Here is a 23,852-nt window from a genome sequence, read left to right as displayed (position 1 = left end):
TAAGCTTCCAAAAACACAGGCGCGGTAGGCGACCAAATCTCGTATCGAGTCATGCTAACCCACTGTACTACATGGTGTAATTTGACACCCGCTCAGATGATAGTAGCTCTGGAGACTACTGACTCGTTTCCACATCTCGCACAATGTCGAAGCTATATCAATACACTCTCGGTCTCTTCTGCCCCAGGAGACTTTTGGGCTGTTGAAGGCTTGAAGCTAAATTCCAACAACTCTATCCGTATTGAGAGCTTGTTCTTGCGGCCATCGAATGTCAGAATGAAGTTATCGCTCCTAGCTACAATCGCGGCGGTTGCCATCACCTCTACGGAGGCATGCGCCAAGTACAAGACTTGCTGGTAAGTAGATTGCATCACCCCTACAAATCTTCCAAGTGCCCTTTGCTGACTTTGTACTACAAAAAGGTGCGAGAGAAGCAACTTCATGTACGAGGGCAGACTGCAGGACAACATCCCTTGGGACGAAGACACCGTCAAGGCTTGCGTGGACCCCGGAAAAGTAGGATACTATGGGCAGAACTTTAAGGAGTGCCACCGATACAAGAAGTCGTTCTTCGCCTTCATTCCCTCCAAGGCCATTAACAACTGCGATTGGACCAAGGTGAGTTGACACGATGATCTTGGAGGAGACAAAGTCACTGATCAATGCCACACAGAAATGCCAATCGGTTGGTGCTACGACCGGATACTGCCGCGAGAAGATTTAGATACCCCGAAGTTCGAGATAGCCGTACGACGTTTAATGTTCACTTCAAATCATTTTCTTTCCCATGCCGATTCTCACAGTGCAACTTCCATGCAGCATACAGGCTGTTCAAAAACGACCCAGATCGAGGTTGCGGGTCAAGGCCGTGAAAATCTATCGCACCTGCGTGCTGTAGTCGGGACAAAGATGTTGGTTACTCATATAACAGCATGAACACTCAGTTCTACCACTTTGAAAACTCAAGAAGATCGACAACGCTTAATTCTGCACCTTCTCTACTACATTGAACTCCTGTAGTGCGTCAAAGCTCCGTGCAGCTCATCGGCGACGGTCTGGGCTTCTCTCAAGAGTGCAAGATAAAGACCACACCTATAGATCGAAAGTTTCTCTTTCGCAACTTTATCATCACTCATCGAAACATACGAGAAAGACTTCGCAACCGACACTACTCGGCCTCCGAATCAGTAGGAGGGACAGGCATGACCTCCTTGAGCTTCTCCCCGCCAAAGACAGGCATCTCCGCCGCAGTAAGCACAACAAACAGTCTCGCCACCTCTGTCTCGCTCACATTTCTCCAACCGTGCATCGTGCCCCTCTGCACATATACATCTCCCCTCTTGAGGATAGCCGTCTCCCCGCTGTCCAGCACCAGCTCCAGTTCCCCCTCGACAAGCACGCCCGTGTCCAGGGTTTCGGTCCGATGCATCGGCGCGCCGGGCCCACCGGGGAGGAAGTCAACGACGCGGGCGGCGAGGCCTCCGGGGATGTCGATGCCGATTTCGAGGGGCGGCTTCAAGGTAAGGTGGGTCTTGTAAGCGTCTAGATCGGCGTCTTCGGGGAGCGGAGCGGGGAGAGAGGGGGAGGTGTAGGCCAGGTAGAGGTCTGTTCCCGGGACGGATGCTTTGGGGAGTTCGGGGGCGAGGTCGGTGGTGAGGATTGCTTGGCCTGCGGCGTTGTGAGTTGTGACGATGCGCCGGGGTGCCGGGAGGGGTTTGTATGGTGTTTGACTGGACATTTTGAGAACCGCGAGTAAGATCGCAGGCTTGGAGGTTTGGTCAATAGTGAGATGAAACTGGAATGTAATCGTCTAGATGGAAGTCTGAGTCTTGCCAGAAAGCGTCATGTCAGCTTGCTTATATACCTAGATAAGTAGGTTGATTTATTGCTTACTGGTCTTCCTCACTGGCGATTGTTCAGAAAACGACGTAATCCGTCGACCGAGGAATACTTTGAAAAGACCGACGCACCGTCGGAAAACCTGCATGAAGCGAACCCCTCAATCCAGGATCGATACACCATCTTGCAGAATCTCCGGCCGAACCTAGCGACGGAACTACATCTCATTCGTTGTTGAGATTCCCAAGGATCGTTTCTCATCCATTTCTCCAAGCAAAGTACGGCGGAGGATCTATGCGGTCAGACTCGATTCGTCGCGTGTGTCCGACGAGGTGGTCAAAACGGCCGGAGATGGGATGGGGGGCGTCAGCTTACCTCATTGCAAAGATCACTTAGCATTTTGGAGGTCGAGAAGAGCTTAGACGATGGGCAGCGGGAGAGATTGCGTGGTTCTGACGAGAGGGGAAAAAAGCGCTTGTAATACTGCAGAGTATAATCAGGCGTTTAAGTTTCTTTCACCTCAGCCCTACTATTCCGCCGTATCTATTTGAGATGCAAATCAGGGTCCCCTATGAAGAGCTAGCGATCAAATCTACGGCATGCAGCATTGAACAGCTTGGTGTCTGGTGTCTTTCTGACCTTGACCTAAAGTAGTAAGTATGTCCTTAGTAACTTGCCTAGGAGGTGGCCACACTCTTAAGTATCAATCTTATTTGCTGCCTCAGGTCCCTCCAGAACATTAGAAACGCATTGAGGAATCCTACATACTGCAATGAACCCCAGATCTCCTCGTCCCAATGCGGAAGAGAGCTACCGCGAGAGTTGCGACAACCGCGCCAAATCTAAAGTACGCTGCGGAATGGAAAGACCGTGGTGTCGCCGCTGCATCTGACGGGGACAAGCCTGCAGCTATAGTCCATCACAACGGACAAGAAAGCGGACTTACTATGCGGCGAATTCCGAACCCGAAGAACGCAATGCAACTCTGTCACTCACCAATAATGAAACCACTGCTCCTCTTACGCCAGGTGACGGCGGCCTGGGTTCGTATACTGATATCGTGGGATTGTTGACCAGCGCCGAGTTGTTGACACCCGAAAACGCAAACTCGTTGTGGATTTCCGGGGGGGGGGGGGGCGAAAGACCCGGAAAAGGCAGATGCATTCATATTTCTAGACGACAGCAGCATTGACGCATCACCTTTGAGAGACTTGAATGGTATCGGCACGGCAAGTTCCGACTTTACAGCTGCGTGACTACCGGACCTTTCCACAAAGCAACAGCAGCACTGCGAGGCCGAGCTCATCTCAACCTTGGCAAAACTTGATCATCCGTCTCTGTCATATCGGGGAGGATTCAAGTCGTCACAGAACCTCGGGGCCATCCTGTCAGCTAGCCGTTTTGGCGCTCTTCTGTGCGTCGAACACGATATCTTATACTTGTGACGCCCAATACCAGTGTCGCCTTGCTTGTCACTGCCACTCTTTTTCGCCTTGTGTCTTGGTATGATATCGTCTTGCATAAATGTCGGACCCCGGAGAGGATACCAACAGCAGCCGGCAAGGTAGCAGCGGCAGCAGTGCCGTCAGTGAGGGCGCGAGTAGTTCTGTGGCATCCCCAGGATTCATTTCACGATGTTGAAGAGAGGCCGGAATTTAGGTTTGGTTGATGATTTCCTTGCCAGAACTTTTGCATAGTTGAGCGAGTAACATGGAGAATTAATGATTTCCGTTTTTTGTTGACCTGCTTGGGAGCTCGTTGTTCCACAGTAATCAACCAAACCTGACTTTCTCAGCCCGCCATCCGTCTATGAGCCTCATCCAGCAACTCGCGTCTCTTCTCCTAATCGAGCGCGTCGTACTGGACATCTGCCGGCCTCGCCCTATCCGCAATCTTCTTCTCAAGCTCCTCCACATGCGCATCAATCTTGGAAAACTGCCACGGCCAGTTGACGACGTACAAGAACGGGCGGAGGTCGTGGCGATTGTCATCGGGGTTGTACGCCGAGAGATGCGGCGAAGGCGTAAGGATGACGGCTTTGTGACGATTCATCGAGTAGAAGCGGAAGAACCTCTTGACGCGCTCGCCAATCTCGCGGGGACCGTAGCCTGGCCTCTCCTTCCAGTCCCCGAGGAGACGGAGGTACGTTGACCAAGGGCCGAGCTTGTGTACTTTTCTCAAGATACCGAATTCGGAGAGTTCGCTGCAAGGGTGGTCAGTGCTTGAAGCCGTGGCTGGAAACGTCTGGTGTCTTTACCTGTAGGTCAGGCCCATCTCGGTGTCTGCCTCATCATCTTGGACTCCGGCAGAGAGGGGAAGAAGCTCGGCTGACGGCGTAGCCTCGAGGAATTCGGACATGATGGGCAAATCCCACTGATCCCTGGCCCAAGCTTGGAAGTTCTTGGCGTCCGTCTTGGAGATACTTCCTAATGGCGCGATATCTGCGGACGATGCGTCGCTGGTATTGGTAAGCTCAATATGCCTTGTGCACATGCGCGTGGGGTTCGAGACTCACTATTTGGTGTAGTAGCCACGCAGGTTCTCGTCGACATTGCCACTTCCCAAGACAAGAAGCGCTGCGCCGGCTCTTGGGAGTTGTCTTGCAGTCGTTGATAGCTGTGCCAGCTCGTACTGAACAACAAGGCGGTTTCTCGCCTGGATGTTTTGGCGTGCAAGCTAGATCCACTGTTAGAACCTCGGACATCTTCACACCCATCTTGCGGGGAGGCTACTCACGTTTTCAGCGGGACTACCACCTTCGACACCGTACCGGGGTTTAAATTCAAGTGTCTTCTCGATAATAGCCTCGTGAGCTTGAACCGCTTCATCGATTGAGATATCAGAGTGATGAGCCCCGAGTACCTCTGCGAGGCGGCGGGCTCTTGTCCGAGTATCATCTCCAGAATTGACAGTTCCCATGTAGCACGAGTGCAGCAAGCGCGATACAACTTCCTGTGGTGTCTCAGGCATGAACGTCTTGTCACCAGTGATGCGTCTCAAATCATCCAACGTCGACATCTCCCCGGCCTCAATGGACTGAAGCACGAGTTTAGCCATGCTGTAGACGAAGAGCGCGACCGTCGAGGAGTCCAGACCTCCACTCAAGGCGAGGAAGTAGCCAGGGGAGTTTGTGCGGCAGAGGTACTGCCAGAGGAAGACCGCTTGCGCCAGGGCAATTTCTTCCATGGGGTCGAGGATCTTAAGCTCGATCTCCTTTGCGATTTGCAGGTGATCTGATAGGTACACTTCGTCGGCGGGTCTCGTCAGTCGCAAATCGCAGTCGACTCTGGGGAAGTCGGGTTGGGCAGCAGCCTGCACGTTTCGAGAGATGCTGGAGCGGTAACTTCTGACTTCTTCCACAGAAATGGTGGCGGTGATGACTTCAACCGGCTTCAAAGAGAATTGGGAGGATTGTGCAAAGACCTTGCCATTGGCGAGCACCATGCTTGATCCGTCGAACTGGACTTCGAGTCAGCTACTGGAACCTATTGACCAGAATTTGGTGGCCAGTTAGTGAATACATACCAGCATGCGCGCCTCACCATCGACGCCAGTCGCGTTGGCATATACATAGATACCACCAAGTTTCCGCGTTGAATTCGAAATCAGATCGAGACGTGTCTTTAGTTTTCGCAGCTCAGCGTGGCTGGCACTGCTGTTAAGGATGATTTCGGCGCCGTTGAGGCCAAGAAAGGTCGAAGGATTCAGGGGCGAGAACATTTCCTCGCAAGTTTCACAACTCACGGCAGTGTCGAGCGTGCTGAGGATCAAGTCACCAATGGGAACCGTCTTTTGGCCGGTGACCGCGGCGGCCACGGCCTCTAGGTAGTAGGTCTCAACCTCCCGGAGCTTCGTCCATGCCGTGAAGTGCCGTGCTTCACGGTAAAGGCCATCATTGGCCAGACTTTGCTTGGTGGTGTGAGTCCATAGTTTGCCAAAAAGGAGGGTTGAGATGGAAAGCTTACCTTGGGCCTGATGAGATAGATGTGCTTGTATGTGCAGAGAACGCGGCAGTTATAGCGGACGTTGCGATGGCGGCATCCCATACCAAGATCAATCAGCATATCCTTACAGATGGGATCGCTGATGATCTCAGCAAGGACTTCCCAGCTGTGGAGGAAGGTATCACCTGGCGGGCTGTTAGCCCATGCTCATCCCCATAGGTAACTTTTCGCAAAGCTCGCCGGGCTTTGGTTGTGAGTACCTTCAAGGTGATGGTCAAGACAGCCATAGCCAGGAATCTCCAACTCTGGACCGGTTCTGAGCGTAGCGCCCTGAGCCTTGGCGATGCGAATGGACTCCAAAATCCTGTCAAGGTTTCCCTTGAAGTCCAAGGGGACACTAGGCAGGGTCGCCGCCGCGACGGTAACAAATGACATGGCAACGACTGGCGGTAGGCCAAGTGCGGTCCGATGTGAGATGGCGGACCCGGTCTGTAGGTGGGATCCAGAGACGGAGCGCAGGAAAAGTGCGATTGGGTGGTTGCGGACGGTGGTGGCAGCCAAGGGAGAAAGTGATTGGTTGCAGCGAGTGTTGTTCGGGGACAAAGTTCACGTCAAGCAAAGCAAACGCCCGGAGCGGGGTTCCGTGGCAGGAGTTGGGACACTGCACGGCACGGATGTAATGCTCACTTGGCAATAGAGGGGTACGAGGGGCACCAGGTCGGAGTCACTGATGACTAAGATACGATAAGGGAGATGGCGGGGTTCAATGGTTCGGTTGTGATAAGATAAGACTTGTTATCGGTTCAAGCACAGACGCTGGCTCCCCGGCTCTGAACGGCGGGACCCAAGCAGTCAAAGCTCCATCTTTCCAATCCATCTGCTCATGTGTCCCTCCGCTCATCAATCCCTATGCACTTTTTCTCCGCGGTTCCAAGCTCAAGCTTTGAGCAATACGTCCGTCAGAGTTCGTGCGTCGTCTCCAACCATTTATATCCACGCGATACAGTGTTTTCATGTCGCCTGTCGTTTGTATATAAAGGGCGACTCGTCGCTTGGCGATGTTGAGGTTTCGATGTAGTTGTCTGGATTGGGGAAGGTGTCTCATAGTCGAATCCCGAAGGGTCGGCGCATGCTGTCTAGAGCTTAGATACAAAGGCTGGAACCACCATGCTCATCCTGCTTCGACCTGCCGCATGTCCGTTAGTGAAGTTATTACAAGGAGCCAATTTTCTTCACATACAATCTTATTCATCCTTTTCACACCTGCACATCTCAAACGCTGTCCGTATCTTCCTCAAACGGGGAACGCCGGGAGGGCGAGTGAGGTGGCCGGTGATCACTAATGCGGATCGTAGTGGACTGGAACGGGCTGGCGACTATCCGTAAGGTGAAGTACCTAGGTGGAGGAGAGAAAAGGGCCGGGACATCCGTAATTGGTGTTGTGAGCTTGCCGTGCCGCTAGTGCATCTGGTTCATGCTCGCATCATGCTCGGGGTTGTCGACGTCTTCGGGACGGCGGATGGTCCAACTGAATCATCAGCGGAGGGGAATCTTCCATACTCACCGAATCATCCGGGGGTGAGGTCGCGAAGTAGTCAAATAGTGCAGTGCAGTACGTTTGGGTCTTTTCACATTGGCGATGGAATTCAAATTGCTGTTCCGAGCGATATTTGGGCAGTGGCGTAGGACGGCGTTTCTAATCGAACAGGTGACGGGGGCGTACGGAGATGGGCATGGTCTTGCTGAGCGCGCTTGGGATTGTGGGGTCTTCACGACGGGCGGAAGCGAAAGCGGGGAACGAGGAATGCCGGCAGGACGTGGAAACGTGCGATGGAGAGAGCGAGCGAGAAACTGAAAGAGAGACAGAAACGATGCGGGCGTGAGGGTGGACGTGTGAAGCATGCGAGACGAGACGAAATGAGACGCTAAGCTGGCGCGAGAATGTGGAGAACGTGACGACATGCTGCTACTGTACTGTTGCTTCGCCTAGCTGCAGTTGGGGTTGATATACGCGCAATGTATCTGTGACTTTGCCAGAGTTGGCTATTGAGAAAAGCAGGTAAAGAAAGAGAAAAACACGGAGCAGGTCATGGTGGGATGCTCTGGAGAAATGAAATAGAACAACGATGGACAAAAGCTCGAAGCAGGACAGAACACTAAATCAACGCAGACATCGTGCAATCCGTAAATGAGAAGAAATGTTTTCAGAAGTCAGTGGGAATAGAGGATCTGTCGGGATCCGCATGGCTTATATTGAAGGCGGGATCCTCGAGAAGGGGGAGCAAAGGGGCCAAGACGAAGCACGGGGAGGGTGGTGTGAGCTGTGTCACTGTGTCACAGTGAGGAAATGGTCAAACTCTGGCGATTGAGGGCAGGCCGTCGATTCGTTGCTAGCAGAAGCCCCATCGAAGCATATTCACGAAACCAGCAAATCACCTCACTCGTCTCAGATGCCGTCTGTCATCGCCCATCGGCAATGGCTGTCTTGGGTGTCACTAGCGAACCATTTTCCCAATTTACTCTCGAATGCTCTTCTGGTTGCTGCCGTGCTATCTTGGTGTCGGCAGGTTGGGGGGTGATGAATCAGGTGAGGGATGGGCTGTTTTGTGGTACCACCGTATCCATACTGCGTACACTGAACGGCGAGACCCACCACGGGAAACCGGTTCGCTTGGCTCATTTTTGCAGCGACGGGTCGGAGACGGTGGTCTTACTGCTGCTGTGCTCCGTACAAACGCCGAGCTGCGCTTGTGTCCCTGTTCCGCCTGTTCCTGGCCCTGAATGTGTGCCTGCTTTCAAGGCTGGAGATCTTGCGTAGAATCTCTCTTGCGAAAAAGAAGCATCAAGATGATCTCGAGATGCCCTCCTCCCACACATTCCTACACACGCACACACACACACACACTCCCACTCTGCTCCTGATGGCACCCATCTTCATCGCTACATGTAGGTAGGTAGCTTGCTTAGGATGAGACGGGAGAAGTGGGCCCGACCGTCGCTGAACCGTCAGACTGCAGCTTCAAGCTCTCTATTTTGGCCCTTTCCCCAGACTTTTTACCCCAGACTTTGCACTTCGGAGACCGCACTAAAGCCGATCTGTCAGGAAGTCCCCTCGAGTGGTTGTTCGACCTGGGCCGCGCCATGCCCGTTTCGGACAATCAGCCAACCAAAGCAGTCGGACCATCTTGCTCACACTGTCAGGTAATTAGGTACCATTTCCTAGAAGTAAGAGTGAAGGCAATGAGAGAGAAGAAGCAAGCGGAGGGTTTCGATGAAGAGTCAAGGCAAGGCAAAAGAAGATTGCATGTACTTTCCTCAGCATGAAAGTGGTACGTTCCAGGTTAACCTCACATGAGCTCACGGAGGAAGGTATCCAGGGCCACAGAGAGAGGAAAAAGAAGGAGCTCCTGTGGGTTGTGGTTCTCTCTTTCCCTGTCAGCTCAGGTCTGCCCCCTGGTCCCTGCGCTGCGCCTGCTCCCAGCCCGGACCACCCGTCACCTGCCGCCCGTTCCTCGCCGTCCTCCCTCGTAGCAAGTCGCAGGCCTGCGCGCATCTCATGAGCTTCTATGTCACGCGATCGTCTGGCGACGCCATTGATGGGCAGTTACCCCGCCCGGTCTGACGAAACCGTAATGCATCGACAATGGAATGGCTACCACTCCAAGGCCGATGCAGGGAGCTTGCTGCTTCTTTCCTCAGTCAGGTAAGTAAGTACCTAGCGAGGTAGTGAAGTACCTACGGCTTGTTCAGCTCCAGCTCTGGTCCGACAAAACCGACCACTCCCAGGACCCTAAGCACCACTTTTTCGTCTAATACGTACGAGTACACCCCCAAGCCAGTGTACATCTCCATGTATCCTCCCGCGCCTCACTCTGCACATCGTAACATCAGATACCTCTTCTCGATACTTCACTTTTGACGGACCCCTCTCTTTCCCTCGTCTCCCTTCTCCTCTCCTTACCTCAGGCCGCACGCCAGGTCATGCGATCGACCGGATCGACATCCATCTACCTCCGCTCCTGCCCCCTCCCTCTCTGCCCTTCTTAATCCCCTCCTCATCCCACTTCTCCTCCAACCATCCATCTCACAACCACACATCACCTGTTCAACAAAGGTAGCTACCCTTTACCCCTTTCCTTCCTAATCGTCATCCATTGAGAGAAGCACAAGAGCTCCTGTTCCTGGACCTCGGAGCTTGAAGCTTGGAGAAGCTTTTGGGTTGGAGCTGGAGCTTGAGCTCCAGCTTGAATTGGCATCATGGGAAGCTCCCCTAGCTAACATGCCATTCAGATTCCAACACACAACACGATCACCTTTGATCAAACACTTCACACAAAACGACTGCCATCATGACGGAACCGCTCACCAAGGTCGACTCAGCTGTCGAGGGTCTCTCTCAATCACCACCCAAGGAGTCCAAGACTCGCCGCCAATCCTCGGCCGCTGCACCTGGCGTGTACAACATCAAGGACCTTGGTACGTCACTGTCTCAACCCCGCACTTGACTTGACTTTGAACTCGGCTACTTCGGGACACGACTAACAACACAACAGAGGAACAAAAGATTGAGCTTGAGCTCGCACCGGAAACACAACGGACAGGATGGTAAGTTGACATTCATTCAGCACACATGATTAGCTACGTTGCCTACCGTGGACTATGGTGGTTACTGTCGCTACACATTGGATAACACAGGCTGACCCTCAACAGGAAGATCAACACTTCATCATCGCAAGTCGAGGACAAGGAAATCCTCAAGCTGCACCTGTCAAAGCCCCCAGTCAAGAAGATTGACCTGCACTTCCCTCTCGGCATGGAAGTAACAGCACGCAACCTCAAGGGAGTAACAATAAAAGATGCCCTGGACGCCATCCACAAGGCATACAAGAAGAGAGTAAGTACACAACGCCCCGTGTGGTATGACCTTTGCTAACAAGGGTGCTCAGTCTGACGATGAGCTCGACAACCCGTACCTGGCAGGCTTTGAATGGGACAAGGAGGAGTCCTGGACGCGCCTGGTTGTTCACCTTCAGAAGAATCCCGCAATTGAGAAGATCGGCGGCGGCGGCGGTGGCAAGAAGAAGAAGAACAAGAAGAACGAGGGCGAGGAGTAAACTTCCCTGGCTCTGCTTCTTCGGATCATGTCCAATATTTCCTGGTAAAACTGCTTGCTTCGCTTTGGCTCAATAGGCGACTTGGCGCAATGGGATATTGCGATAGATATCGTGGGATGATTGTCAATGGGTAAGGGTCTCTGCTCTGGAGCTTGATGCTTCGAGATGTATAGTTAGGTGGGCTATGAAGTTCACGCTCGATCGAGCGGGGTGTCTGGCGGTGATAGCTTGGGTACCCAGTTCAATTGACGCGTTGGCCTTCCACTTGTCCATCCATTTGAATCTGAGAATAATGAGTGAGTATGAAAATTGTCAAGACCCGAGTTTGGAATGAAAAACGACGCTCAGTCGAGAGAAGTGTGTAGTTCGAGTGAGTGGGTATGAATGACAGTCCATTGCGGCTGGCCTGCAGCTATCGTGACCCACTCTCAGGGGAGCAAGGGTCCTGCACGCCGCAGCTCCGTAGCGGCTTACCGTGGATTCCATGTGAAAGCCCGCAAGCCCGTAAGATCCTGACTGGATAATGATTTGTACCGTGGTAGACTAACGTTGACTTACAGCTTGAATCATTATCAAGAACTCTTCAGACAAAAGATGAGGACAATAATGCTGAAGAACCCATCAAACAATCAGGGAGAGACCCCTCACTTGTTCACGGGGTACGGATGGCGGGGTAATCTCATAGCGCACTAACATGGCAGTGCTATGCTTCACAACTAACGTTGTTACTACGTCAACGTCTCTATATGGGATGCTTTTGAACATGGAAGATGATGGCCAACTCTCACTTGATGTGATATCCTCTCCAGCGAGGATGTGAACCATCCTCGGCAATGCTCAAACCAATTGGCCTCCGATGCAAGCTCTTGAGAATCGCACGATTAAGCGGAACCAACGGCCGGGGGTATCTTCCTTCAAAAGCACACCTGATGGTACCCAAGGTATCCTGAGTAAGCTTGTCGGAAATCGGAATTGAGAGGTCCAAGGTTCATAGGGAGCAGAGCACGGACCCCGGCTAACATCGGCAGACGCCGCGTCTTGCCGCACCTTTCCCTCTCACACAAACGCGGAATATGATACCGGCGCAGACAAGCTGCCCGCCCGGCTTTGCGAGGAATTGGATGGCATTTCACCCAAACGTCATCCAGAAAAGGTCCGCAGGGGAGGAGGCGGGGAGGACGGCAGTGATATTTGAACGTCGTGTATCCTCGAAGGAAACATTGGTGTATCATCGTTTCTTATCTCCTTCATCAATCAGCCTTTTGCGCAAGACCATCAACATCACCAAAGCTTGCGACTTCATCCATCTTAATAGCCTTGCCCTCTCAAACACTCAAACAAAAACCCGTAGCAATGCCCGTCACAACGTTTGATTTCAAGGAGAAGTACCGCTACCAGGTCGGCTTCGACTCACATCTAGAGTACGTTTAGAAACTCACTTTCCCAATTACCCCGTCTTGGTTTACCGTCCATCCCTGTCTCTCCCACAATCTTTCCCCCGGAATATGCTAACATCTCCACCTTCTCCTCCTCCCCAGATCCGAAGCCGTCCCCGACTCCCTTCCCATCGGCCAAAACGCCCCACAAAAGGCCCCCCACGGCCTCTACGCCGAAAAGCTCTCCGGAACCTCCTTCACGGCACCACGCCACGACAGCAAACAAGCCTGGCTCTACCGCATCCTCCCCTCCTGCGCCCACCACCCGTACGCCCCGACAACAGCTCCGTCTCCAGAGACCCGTGCCCTGCCCTCCGCGCTCCAATACATCCCCAATCAGCTCCGTTGGGACCCCTTTGACCATGACGAGTCCAAGGAATGGGACTTTGTCGCCGGCATGCGCCTCGTCGCCGGCGCGGGCGACCCGACTCTGAAGCAAGGCATCGGCATGTACGTCTACGCCGCAGGCCGCAGTATGGACTCCAAGGCGGCATTCTACTCGGCCGACGGCGACCTCCTCATCGTCCCGCAAGAGGGCACCCTCGACATCCGCACAGAACACGGCTGGCTCCTCGTCCGGCCCCTCGAGATCGCCGTCATCCCCCGCGGCGTGAAATACCAGGTTCACCTCCCCTCCGGCCCGGCCCGCGGCTACGCCCTCGAGCTCTACCAGGGCCACTTCACCCTCCCCGAGCTGGGGCCCATCGGCACAAACGGCCTCGCCAACGCGCGCGACTTCCAGGTGCCCGTCGCCTGCTTCGACGAGGACTTTGGCGCGACGGCGCATGAGGGGGAGAACAACTACACCATCACGGTCAAGTTCAACAACGACTACTTTTCCGCAACGCAGCCTCACACGCCCTTTGACGTGGTCGCCTGGCACGGCAACTATTACCCGTACAAATACGACCTGGGCCGCTTCAACACGATCGGCACAATCTCCTACGACCACCCGGACCCCTCCATCTTCACCGTTCTCTCCGCTCCCAGCGGTGTCCCCGGCACCGCCATCGCTGACTTTGTCATCTTCCCCCCGCGCTGGCTCGTCGCCGAAGATACCTTCCGTCCCCCCTACTACCACCGCAACACAATGTCCGAGTTCATGGGCCTCATCACGGGCGGCTACGACGCCAAGCGCGGCGGCAAGGGTGGGTTCGTCCCTGGAGGCGCGAGCCTGCATAATACCATGTCTGGCCACGGCCCGGACGCCGAGAGTGGAGAGGGCGCGAGGAACGCCGAGCTGAAGCCTGCCAAGGTGGGCGAGGGCAGCTGCGCTTTCATGTTTGAGAGCTGTGCCATGGTGGGCGTCACGGAGTGGGGGTTGAGGACGTGTAAGAAGGTGCAGCAGCAGTATGCTGAGGAGAGTTGGGGCGGGGTACCGGTGCATTGGAAGAAGCCTGAAGGGGTTGTTTCTGGCGGGCACTTGTTGAAGTAAGAAAAGGAGATGAAGAGATGAAAAGACGAGGTCTGGGTGGTGTGTTCAAGTTGATATCTGATGAAGCATATGATCATAGGGGCGTAGCTACCTTTATCTACAGTATGAATAGCTCTAAAAGTACGAAGACCCAATAGAACAAGTTCAAAAATTGTCAATGAAGAAAAAAACACCTAGTATTGCATCTTCCGACACCATCGCTTGCCCGCCGTGCTCTGATAAAGAGTCACCCATAATACTATGGCTAGTGTTGCCGGTACACTAGCATTCTGTAAATCGGCTTCGTGGCCCATGATTGACAACCAAAATATCCAAAAGAGCCCCGCTGGCAACAAGAAACAAAGAATGGAGTAAACACAAAAGCCCCATGCATTCGGTAGCTCAAATGAAGATAGCCCGTATGCTACCTCATGGTCCAGATTTCTCGGCTGCCATTCGAGGAGTCGCTTGGGTACCCGTGACAGCAGCTCGGCCATACGATCGCTGTGCTCAGGGACGCATTCTTCGTCAAACTTTCCTGTAGAGGTGTTTGTACAGCTGTGCAAGAGTTTGATTCGAGAGCAGTCAGGCTTGCAATCGTAGCAGTGACTGTAGAATATCGGCTGCGATATTGGAGGAGACTCGTTGGCCAGTCGCTTGAAGTCGTAGTCCAAGTCGTGCGGTGCCTCGGGCAATTCCGTACTACTTGCACAGCCACTTGCGATAGAAATGTAGTTGCCGTTGAAGTGTTCATACTAGATGTGTTCTCAATTAGTATTGGTGTCATGATTGTCTGTGGTTTCAAGCGAGGTGCTCAAGGGACACCGATTGGTAGCTTACTTTATCAAACCCCCAGTGATGGAATCGATGAATAGAAAGATAGGTCTTGAACGCGCTACATCGAGCCCAATACTTCGTTTGCAGGTCGTTCAGGAATTTCAAGTCGGTAGTCGTTGCTTGAATTTCGATATGGTCGTGAGGAAAAGAGACAGCTTTGATGACGACAAAGCGGCCCTTCACTCGGGTGCCTGGTTCTTGCTCTTCGGGGTTTGGTTTCTCGTCATCTGAAGGTTTCCCCTCTGCGTCCTGGGATTTCGAAGTCTTCTCTGTGATTAAAGCCGGTGCCAATCTTGGGGGCTCGGGAACATATCGTCTACGAGGATTGCTGAGAGGTGTATCTAAGCCGCGTTGGCGATTCGAACTTTGGCCTCTGCTGCCGGAAGCTGGCCTCCGTAAGGGCGCGTTACCTCCATGTTCTGGGGGTCTCGTGAGTATATTTTCGCCAAAGTCAAGGCTGCAGACTGTCCCCGGAGAAATGACCCATTGATTATTGCTAGGACAGAAATTCCGACCTGTGGTTTCCGAAGCAACTTGACTTAGCATTGACAGAAAATCCACCAAAGCGAGAATCTCGACGCCCAACTGGGAGGGTATTCTATCTCTGTGCTCTTTGCCGTTGCACTAGACTCTGATTCAGCGCCGACAGAATGCTTACTTGATAGTGAGCTACTCACATTGAAGCACTTCCAGCAAATCCAAGCTTCATCTGGGTTCAGCTGGGGCAAAGGTGGCCTTAAAGGCCACCAGCCCCATGTAGTTTCTGTGAGGTCTTCCCAACCTCTTTGAAGAAGTTCCAGACATGTAAGACTTCGATCTGCTTCGATCCTAATGCTGCTTTGGTTCATTATGTGCCTAGACCTTAGATAGGCTACGGCTGCAGTGTAGCAAAGGGGAACATCTCCACACATGAGATAGTGGTGGTACACTTCACTGGGAATAGGTGAGAGCTCGATGCCCTCATGGCAAAACCTACGGTAAAACCTGAGCAGGACGCCCACTGTGTCAATGCTACCGCTCTTGAGTGCGTTCTTCCAGGTTGCGGTGTCTGGGTCGGCTCCAGACACAAGAAGTTGTTGAATCCAAGCAGCATTGCCTTGTAGGGCGACAACATCCGCGGCAGTCTCCCCAAGTTGATTCCTTTCATTGACGGGACATCCGAAGGAAATGAGATCCTGAGAGATCTCATTTTCGCCTCTCTTCGCTGCAAGGTGAAGACAAGTGTTCCCATGCTCGTCTTTCTGGCTGATTTGTGCCCCTCGATCGAGCAAGGTCTCAAGAGCGTGAAGTTTCTCGCTCTCACGGGAAGGTCTGTCCCAGTGCCCAGAGTCATTTAAGACAAGGTGGATCGCGTGGCTTCCGTTTCTTCCGGCATCTGGAGAGATACCGATGTTGAGAAAAGACTTGATGTTTTCTAAGGAGCACGCCTCGCATGCGTCGAGGAATGCATCCTCGGCTGTGAATGCGGGGAGAAGTAATAGTTTGATGGCGACTGGTTGACTCAAGTGTCCGAACGATTCAGGAATCAGACTTTTTGACTTTTCCACAGGCAGGAGAGATCTATTGTGATCCAAGAGAACCTTCACTATCTCGGTGTAACCACAATCTGCCGCCAGAAGAAGTGCTGAGTGCCTTTGGTGGTCGTTGTGGACTTCCAACCCTTGTTTCAGCAAAAATTGAACAGCTCCAAAAGCACCAGTACTGGCGGCAAGACTCAAGTAGTCGTAGTCTTCGAAGCTAACGCTAGAGGAGCTGAGAACCTCTATCATCTCCATGTCATTTTGGCTCACAGCAAGTGCCAACGGTGTAATCATGTCACGCCACTTGCAAGGTTTTGAACCCATAGTCCTATATGTATGCTTCGATTCGTCATCTGGTAATTGCCAGCGGGAGTTGACAGAGGCTCCATGAGCTAAGAGCAACGAAACCAACCGCGACTGGCCGAACCGTATTGCAGTCGCCAGAGGAGAGCTCGCTCCTTGAGACAGAATTGAGAGCGATGCAGAGACTTTTGCTGTTGGCCGAGCAAACGCCATGGTGATATCCTGAGCAATGATAGTATGGCCTCGCTCGATTGCGTGCGTTAGCGCACGGGAAGAATGGACAGGATGCGCAGCAAAGTCGATCTGCTGCCGCAAAAGAAGCTGGACCACGGACTCGTGCCCGCTCCACGATGCGGCCATGAGTGGCGTCCATTCTTCGCCCTTGGGGGTACACTCATCGGCTTTCATGGACTTATGCCGGAGAAGGCTTGCGACCTCATTTGTTTTCCCAAGAAAAGAAAGCACGATACCTTCTGTTGGGTATGTCGGAAACCTGCGCAATTCCCAAGGTTCAGTCGACTGATTCTCCCACCAAGGCCTGAACCACTTCTGCAATAGGAGGGACCTCGGACTACATAAGTTGTGAACAATCTCGTCGGGGTACTCTTGGTGTTGAGCCGAAGCCTTCTCGTGGGAGCTCCAATGCGTCGCGGCATAGGTATACAAGGGAAACGCAACTTCAGTGTCAAGCATTGAATGGCGTTTGGGAACCTCGTCTGATGACCTATCTGACCGACTCAACTTTCTTAAGTATGCCAGACATATTACAGCAATGCGAGTGTTGACATCAAGATCGGTTCTGCGAGAAACCTGTCGTAGGAGAACGCTGCCGGTAGCGGTCTGACTTGTAGACGACATGAAGTCCTTGACTGATCGATGAATGAGATGAACCGTCGAGCCTTTCACCTCTATGAGAGGGACTTGAGAGAAACAGAATCCGATCGATCTGGGGCGAAATTTGCAGCGAAGGTCTAGGAAGCTTGGTGTGTGGACTGAGGTTGGGAAATCATGTTGATAGCCACGTTCCGTCTCGAATGCAACAGCCGCAGCGAGTTCCTCGACTCGTAGAGGCCTTTGAGCAAATACAACCCAATCCAGACATCTCAGAATGTATGATTTCTCATCAGCCTTCTTCTCATTGACTGAAGAAAGAATGGATGAGTACATGTCGTTCAGGTTTGTCGGATGCTTTTCCAATTGACTCAACAAATTCTCGCTGGTTTGCACTTCCAGAGCCAGCAAGGACTTCAAGACAAGTTTGACCCAAAGGAATACCCCGTCAGATCTCTCAACAATTCTAGAAGCAATGTCTTTACGCCTTTCGACTTCGTCATTGGATCCGAGGAGAGGAAACGTTGACTTGACGACTGCTTGGAAATCCTTTGCTAGGCTAGATGCAGCCTCCCCGGCAGAAAGGCTGAGATGCTGGACATGGTGGTTCTCGTGATTGCTTACTTGTACCGAGAGAAATGGCCGAGAAGAAAAGAGAATCTTTAGTTTTGGAGAAGACGTACGACAAGCACAATTGGCGTGAACAGCGCAGGGCGATCTCCAGGAGTCCTCTGCGGGAGCGACGAGGTGGTCTGCCAATGCATCAAGGAGATTGGTGCGTACAACAACGTCGCACTCGTCGAGCGCATCTATTACGCAGACGATACTTCTGTGCTTTGAGATTTCCCTCAAAGCTGTAACCAGACTGAAATCCGTGCCAGTGGACCATTGGTGTTTTCTCTTGACTACGGGGGTGAGGTAGCGAAGAAGAGACGGTTGACCACTAAGAACTTGGTGAAGAAGAGAGCGTAAGATACTCTCAGAGGACTTTGGGGGGGCTGAGAAATCGCAAAAGAAATTTGCCACAGCAAAGGAACGTCGGGCCACCGCAAGAGGCTCATACGGCATGTCGTCGGCAACAGTGCAGAGATAGTTCGAAACATATCTTAGCAACGTCGATTTGCCACTGCCTGGCTTTCCTGTCAACCACATTGTCGCGCTTGTGTCGGCTAACAGCCAGGATTTGAAAGAAGAATTCGACCAAATCCACTGGCAGGTGCCCTCGACTGGATCTTGAATGAGATTTTCTCTTGATTTGAGACCGGAGGGGTACAATTGTCGAAGCCATTTGAGGTCTTGAAACTCGAGACTGTATCGGATAGGATCTGGCGATCGTATGAGCTGGAGGTCCTCACTGTGATCAAATAACCAATCATAGCTTACAAGCCAATGATGCTTCACTTACCTGACTGCGCGATCCATCCCAAAAGCCACGCTAACTTATTGCGGAAGATGCAATAATTTGGATCAGTCGAACCTTCAAAGGCCCAGAAGTCTTGCTGTGACGAAGGCAAAGCGATTATTGCTTCTTGTTCTTGGGGTAGACCGAGAGTGGCACTGTGACCGGGTACGGCCTTTCCTAAGTTGTTAGCTAATGTGCCACGACGATAGTCCCGGAATCTTGGTTGATTTATGCTTTAAATTGAAGTGACTACAAAAAGAGTTGAACTTACCAAAGATGGTATTTTTCCATAAAACGAGAGAAACCTGAGCCGGCGGGAGTATCTAGAGAGCCATTCATCGTGGAATCTCTCGGCGGAGAGGAGCGCCGAGAAAGATGATGATGTTCTCACGAAGTAGGGGGCTTTACGGGAAGTTTTGGGCTGGCAGGAGTCCGAAATCCATAGCTGTGACGCGAAGTCCGATACGAGGGTTTCTAAGCTTGCGTCGAGCGATCTTGCCCTGTGAGGTGTCCCAAAGAAGGCGATCCCTTTCGTAGCCCTTCTAATCGTCTTAAACCTCGAATCTAACGCTGCGCGCAGCAAGGCATTCTTGACAAGTATTCCACCCACACCGTGTGCGATAAAGATGATAGGCCGCAGAGGGTCTCTCTTCCTCAGCTTGACAGCATGTTGTAGGAGATGTAAGGTAACAACTTGCAGTCTGCTCTCTGTGAAACCAGACCGAAAAGCCGAATGAGGATTATAGTCGAAGAAGAGTATTCTCGAATGCGGGAAGTCTGAAGGTAGAAGGTCATCGACGAAGGCTTTGGTAAGGTGGTCCCGGTTGCCCAAACCAGTCAACGACTTTCGGGCTGAATATTGTCCAGGAACGACGATAATGCTAGAAGCGGATCAGGAACACTTTCTTACATCCAGTCACTTCATGATGACAGAGATACTCACTCTACCTTCTCCACTACCGGAGACACAATTCGCAGATCAGGAGAACTATTCAAGTCGGGATAGGTCTGAAGCAGAGACTAGACGAAAACTTTCAGTCCTCGTGCTTACGCATAGACGATTGTGTGGAGGAGAAACTTTTGAGACTCACCATGAGTTCGAGGCGTGTCTAAGGCCTCTGGCGCAGAAAGCTCGCAGACGGGGTGGGAACGATCGAAAATGGTGTCAAACGAGACACAAAAAAGAGCAGTTTTGGCCCGTTTCCAATTCCTTTTGGAATCGCGTGTTTCTCCTTACGAAGAGAAGCTCGAACATGATATTGAAGATCCCTCTAGACTTCGTTGGCACACCAGGGGTAATGAAGGAAAGGAAGTCAAGAAAAAAGAGAGAGAGAGAGAGAGAGAGAGAGAGGAACCTTCAGACTCTCCACTTCGAGTACCGCTCCGCATGGTCAGAGGCCGCCTTCCAAGGCAAGCCTCTGGGGCCAAAGTGTATAAAGTCGGATGCTTCATGTCGTCATGTGGGCTATGCATCGTAGTCTTGGAGAGAAGACAGCCCAATAGGCGGAGCGCGCTGCATGGCTACAAGACGTCTTTTACTCCTGCCTGATGTCCCCTTTTTCAGTTGATCGGCATTTAGTAGGTACTGGAACGGGGAAAGGTCGCTCATACCATTTGTGGCTGCCGCGCATGTGGGCTGAACTTGACTTAGCAGGCACAACGGGCAACGTTGTTGCGCTGTACGGTGTGGTAGCGCCACCTCAACTCTGCCTCTTCCTACTTCTGCGTTCACATCCCTCATTTGTTCCCTCGACACCGAGAAAGTCGCTGACTAGACAAGCTGTGCCAGTAAGGGGTTGCTGAACTCCATGTCTCAGAACGCCTCGACCTACCCGACGCCAGCTAGGCGGGGCTGAGCGGGGGACGCATGCCGCAGAACAACACCATCAAATCAAACCTTTGCAGTGCGGGGCGCCATAGCCGCCCAGTTGAGGCAATTGCAACGTCCAGATAAACCCGTGCAGTCTTCTGCTGCGGGATATGTGTTCCTACGGTTCCATCTGAGTTGCCAATTTAAGCAAGCATATCCAGGTACATAAGCTAAGAGTGGTGCCAACGCATATGCTGGGCTAGGAATATGTTCTCTCGCAAAGGCCATGAAAGCCGTGGCCGTGTTGGTGGGCCTTACTTAGCACCTTCAATTGCAGAGATCTCCGCTTTCCAGGCGGAATTTGATAGTGTATTATTGAATTAGCCTCACTCCCCTCTCGAATTGTCCTGTAGAGAGCTTCTGGTTCGAATTGTTTGTATCTACGAACAGTACCGCAATCATGAATCCGTGATGCAAGTCCGTACTTGATTCATCGTCACCATCTTGGAGCCCAACGCGAGTGCTCGGACTGGAGAGAGGCCTCCCTACCCCATCTCGACATCATCGTAATCATGCAACACTTCCGTGATCTAGCTCTTCAAGTCCTCGCAAAGTTCCACGTGCGTCTATCCCTTCTTCGTCTTGCCACTGGACGTAGGCACTGGCTCCTCGACCCCATCAGCATCGCCCTTCACGTTATCTCCCGACGCCGATACATCTGTCCTCCGTGGGACAATAGTGACCAGCATAGGCCACCATGGGCTAGACCCATGATACGTATCCCACGTAACTAAATTTGCCTCATCGAGAGCCTTGCTTAAACACACCAATAGTCCTTCCTCCATAGGCCAGCCATGGTTCGCATGGCAAACAAGATTCGTGATGCGAAAGCTCGCAAGCGGAGCGAGATCGCGCGCCCCGACCTCAATACGCGCCGCCCATCCGCCACACGAGTTGCCAGACAAGATGTACTGACGGGTGTGGACCCAGCCTCTGCCTTGAAGAAGTTCGGGGCGCTTTCGGGGCGTGATACCGCCGGATTGCAGTTGAATATCGTCTTCCGAAATGATGATACCTTGTTTTAACACTTGCTTGATATCTTTTGTTTTGATCAAAAGTGCAGCCTCCCAATCATTCTTCGAAGGATCCATGTTTTCTGGATTGGAGGAGTAAGTGTACACCATGTAATCACCATTTTCGAGAGTGATCTTTGTGGTGATCTTGCGCGGCTGGCAGCTTAAGATGGCGCCCATAGTGATGGAGAAGAGCGAGTCTATTGTAGTGGTTTCGTTGGACTGCAATTCTTGGATTGTGTTGATTTGAGACAGATGTATCGAGTTGATGTAGATGAAAGGTGCGAAGTCAAGCGTCGAAGATTAAAGAAAGAGGCAGAAAGGGTCGGAACTCGGGCCCTACCTTCCCATGGGGGAGGGGAGGTGCGCATGGCAGAGGCCGTCCTTCCTGCTTGCTAGATATTGCTTAATTAGGTAATAGCCCCTCCCCCCCGGTAGGATACCACTTCGTGTACACAATGCAATATTCATGATGACTTGACGGCAAGTGCGCCCCTTCCTCTTCTATCTCAGCCTGTTATGCTTGCAGAGCGGCCTTTCTTGGATAGAGTAGCGATTCCAACAGAGATCTCAAAGACTAGAGGAAGCCCATCACTAGCGATCAAAGAGAGAAGAAGGGGAACTTTGGCATACGTAGGGACAACTGGCGACACGAAGGACTACTAAACCAGCAGACTGGCCCCTTAAGGGCACAACTTCCATGAAGCAGCAGAATAGGCCCTTGTCCAGAATACCACCTTTGCCGGCAAGGTTTGTTGTAGTCTTGAGAGAAACTTGCAAAGCCACGCAAAAATGAGAGTTTGGTTGACTTGACAAGGCCGGCTGACCATAGTCCTTACAGGCGTGTCCCTCGGTATCAAAGTGGTCGCGTATATAGGAGCCTGCCTAACATGAAGGTGTTTTGTTTCTTTTCGTCGTCCTGACTAAGGCGGTAATACACTTTTGGGGAATCTTGTTTCCTATGTCCTCCACACATTTATTAATCAGGCACTGCTCACTGGACCTGAAGCAGCCATCCATCGCCCTCCTTGCCCAGCGCACTGACGCCGCCCCAGAAGACGAGACTCTTTCCATCCGCTGCGTCTGCGCCAAAGTATCCACGTGGTCCGGGGTGCGCCTTTCCCTCCGTCTTGACTTCCTCTGTCGGAATGAGCTCCACCTCTGCCCAGCTGAACTCGCCAGAATCAACACGAGGCAGCTTGTCACGGATCGCATCCTTCACAGCGGCCGCACTGAAGCCGTGAGTAGGAAGTTGAAGGGCCCAAATATCAGTGTAGAAGTCCTTTTCGGCTGAAGTGCTGTTCGTGCCAAACATATAGACGAGGTAGTGTCTGCCAAGACCAGTGTCTACTGGCACGAGTGCGCCGCCTTCGCGTGGGCGGGGACCCGGAGTGAGTGGGTTGGTAGGGAAGTTGATGGTCTTCCATTGAAGAGCGTCGGGCTTCTCGCGGTCCTCGGCGTTTGACTTGAGGTCCATGTAGTGGATAGCACCGCTCATGTTAGAGTCAGCCCCGATGGTATAAAGAACATTATCCACGAACGCGGCCGCGAGAGGAGGCTGAGGAGAAGGCGGCAACGCTGTCCAGGCGAGAGTGTCAAAGTTGTACATCCACGTCTCGGTAGATGCCTCCTGTCCTGGTGCAGTCCGTCCTCCGTGAAGAACCAGGAAGTCCTGGGTCTGCTCGACAAAGACGTGGTGGTCGAATCTCGGGGTGATGGTCTTGCCAATCTGGCTTGCTCCTTGGATCTTGGTCCACTTCAAGCTCTCAGAGTCCCATAGCCAGAGACATGTCTCGTCGATGGGCTTTCCGCTAGCATCAGCACCGCCATTGACGATCACGAATTGGCCGCGGGCTGCCGCCGCATGTCTTGAACGCGGGGAAGGGACGTAGGTCTTGCCAGTCTCTGCGTCCTGCATCGCGAATGCTGGGTAGCAGGCATAGGCTGCAACTGGCTCACCCTTGGTCATGGCCGGTAAAGAGAGGACATGAAAGTCGGTAGAAGCCAGCTCGCCCTTTGCTGTCTCGCCACCGAAGATGCATGCCTTGTGATTGACGACAGTGACTGAGTGATGGGAGCGTGCAAGAGCGCTGTTCAGATGTTAGAGTCAAACCCCTGGAAAAAAGGGATCTGACTTACGACGTGTCGAAAGCGGGGGACTGGGTGGTGGCGACCTGGGACAGTGACACCTTCAAAGGCTGGGTTGGGCGTGCCACGGCGACGGCCGCTCCAGCCTCGATGCCGGTGGAAACGACCTGCTCGGCTACGACAGCGCCTGCCGCGATTTCTGCCATGGTGATTGTGGTGTTTGCTTGGCGTCGGGAGATAG

General features: G+C 52.6%; 8 protein-coding genes across 8 annotated transcripts; 3 read left to right on the top strand and 5 right to left on the bottom strand.

Moving 5' to 3' along the window:
- Positions 1–276: 276 nt before the first annotated feature.
- On the top strand, positions 277–724 carry CPAR01_00094 (uncharacterized protein; the record flags this gene model as incomplete). The annotated part of the gene is made up of 3 exons (XM_060484387.1): positions 277–356; positions 423–618; positions 674–724. The coding sequence occupies 3 exons, from the start codon at positions 277–279 to the stop codon at positions 722–724; spliced, it is 327 nt and encodes a 108-aa protein (XP_060355244.1).
- A 444-nt stretch (positions 725–1,168) lies between these two features.
- CPAR01_00093 (cupin) lies at positions 1,169–1,738 on the bottom strand (the record flags this gene model as incomplete). Its single annotated transcript, XM_060484386.1, has 1 exon — positions 1,169–1,738. The coding sequence occupies one exon, from the start codon at positions 1,736–1,738 to the stop codon at positions 1,169–1,171; it is 570 nt and encodes a 189-aa protein (XP_060355243.1).
- Positions 1,739–3,681: 1,943 nt separating this feature from the next.
- Positions 3,682–6,218, bottom strand: CPAR01_00092 (glutamine-dependent NAD(+) synthetase; the record flags this gene model as incomplete). The annotated part of the gene is made up of 7 exons (XM_060484385.1): positions 3,682–4,042; positions 4,097–4,297; positions 4,355–4,515; positions 4,576–5,298; positions 5,365–5,748; positions 5,805–5,968; positions 6,044–6,218. 7 exons carry the CDS (start codon positions 6,216–6,218, stop codon positions 3,682–3,684), a joined length of 2,169 nt encoding a protein of 722 aa, XP_060355242.1.
- A 3,914-nt stretch (positions 6,219–10,132) lies between these two features.
- CPAR01_00091 (uncharacterized protein) lies at positions 10,133–10,897 on the top strand (the record flags this gene model as incomplete). The annotated part of the gene is made up of 4 exons (XM_060484384.1): positions 10,133–10,259; positions 10,337–10,388; positions 10,494–10,677; positions 10,730–10,897. 4 exons carry the CDS (start codon positions 10,133–10,135, stop codon positions 10,895–10,897), a joined length of 531 nt encoding a protein of 176 aa, XP_060355241.1.
- Positions 10,898–12,250: 1,353 nt separating this feature from the next.
- On the top strand, positions 12,251–13,768 carry CPAR01_00090 (homogentisate 1,2-dioxygenase; the record flags this gene model as incomplete). The annotated part of the gene is made up of 2 exons (XM_060484383.1): positions 12,251–12,318; positions 12,436–13,768. 2 exons carry the CDS (start codon positions 12,251–12,253, stop codon positions 13,766–13,768), a joined length of 1,401 nt encoding a protein of 466 aa, XP_060355240.1.
- A 173-nt stretch (positions 13,769–13,941) lies between these two features.
- CPAR01_00089 (uncharacterized protein) lies at positions 13,942–19,660 on the bottom strand (the record flags this gene model as incomplete). The annotated part of the gene is made up of 6 exons (XM_060484382.1): positions 13,942–14,502; positions 14,588–15,208; positions 15,262–18,563; positions 18,644–18,812; positions 18,912–19,521; positions 19,584–19,660. Coding segments are annotated over 6 exons (5,340 nt in total), but the record flags the coding sequence as incomplete, so codon positions are not given.
- Positions 19,661–21,076: 1,416 nt separating this feature from the next.
- CPAR01_00088 (uncharacterized protein) lies at positions 21,077–21,703 on the bottom strand (the record flags this gene model as incomplete). The annotated part of the gene is made up of 1 exon (XM_060484381.1): positions 21,077–21,703. The coding sequence occupies one exon, from the start codon at positions 21,701–21,703 to the stop codon at positions 21,077–21,079; it is 627 nt and encodes a 208-aa protein (XP_060355238.1).
- Positions 21,704–22,517: 814 nt separating this feature from the next.
- CPAR01_00087 (kelch domain-containing protein) lies at positions 22,518–23,817 on the bottom strand (the record flags this gene model as incomplete). The annotated part of the gene is made up of 2 exons (XM_060484380.1): positions 22,518–23,613; positions 23,663–23,817. The coding sequence occupies 2 exons, from the start codon at positions 23,815–23,817 to the stop codon at positions 22,518–22,520; spliced, it is 1,251 nt and encodes a 416-aa protein (XP_060355237.1).
- Between the last annotated feature and the right edge of the window lie 35 nt (positions 23,818–23,852).

Source organism: Colletotrichum paranaense, assembly GCF_030867605.1.
Source record: "Colletotrichum paranaense strain IMI 384185 chromosome Unknown Scaffold_1.1, whole genome shotgun sequence".
Taxonomy (NCBI): domain Eukaryota; kingdom Fungi; phylum Ascomycota; class Sordariomycetes; order Glomerellales; family Glomerellaceae; genus Colletotrichum; species Colletotrichum paranaense.
This window is presented reverse-complemented; position numbering and strand designations above follow the sequence as displayed.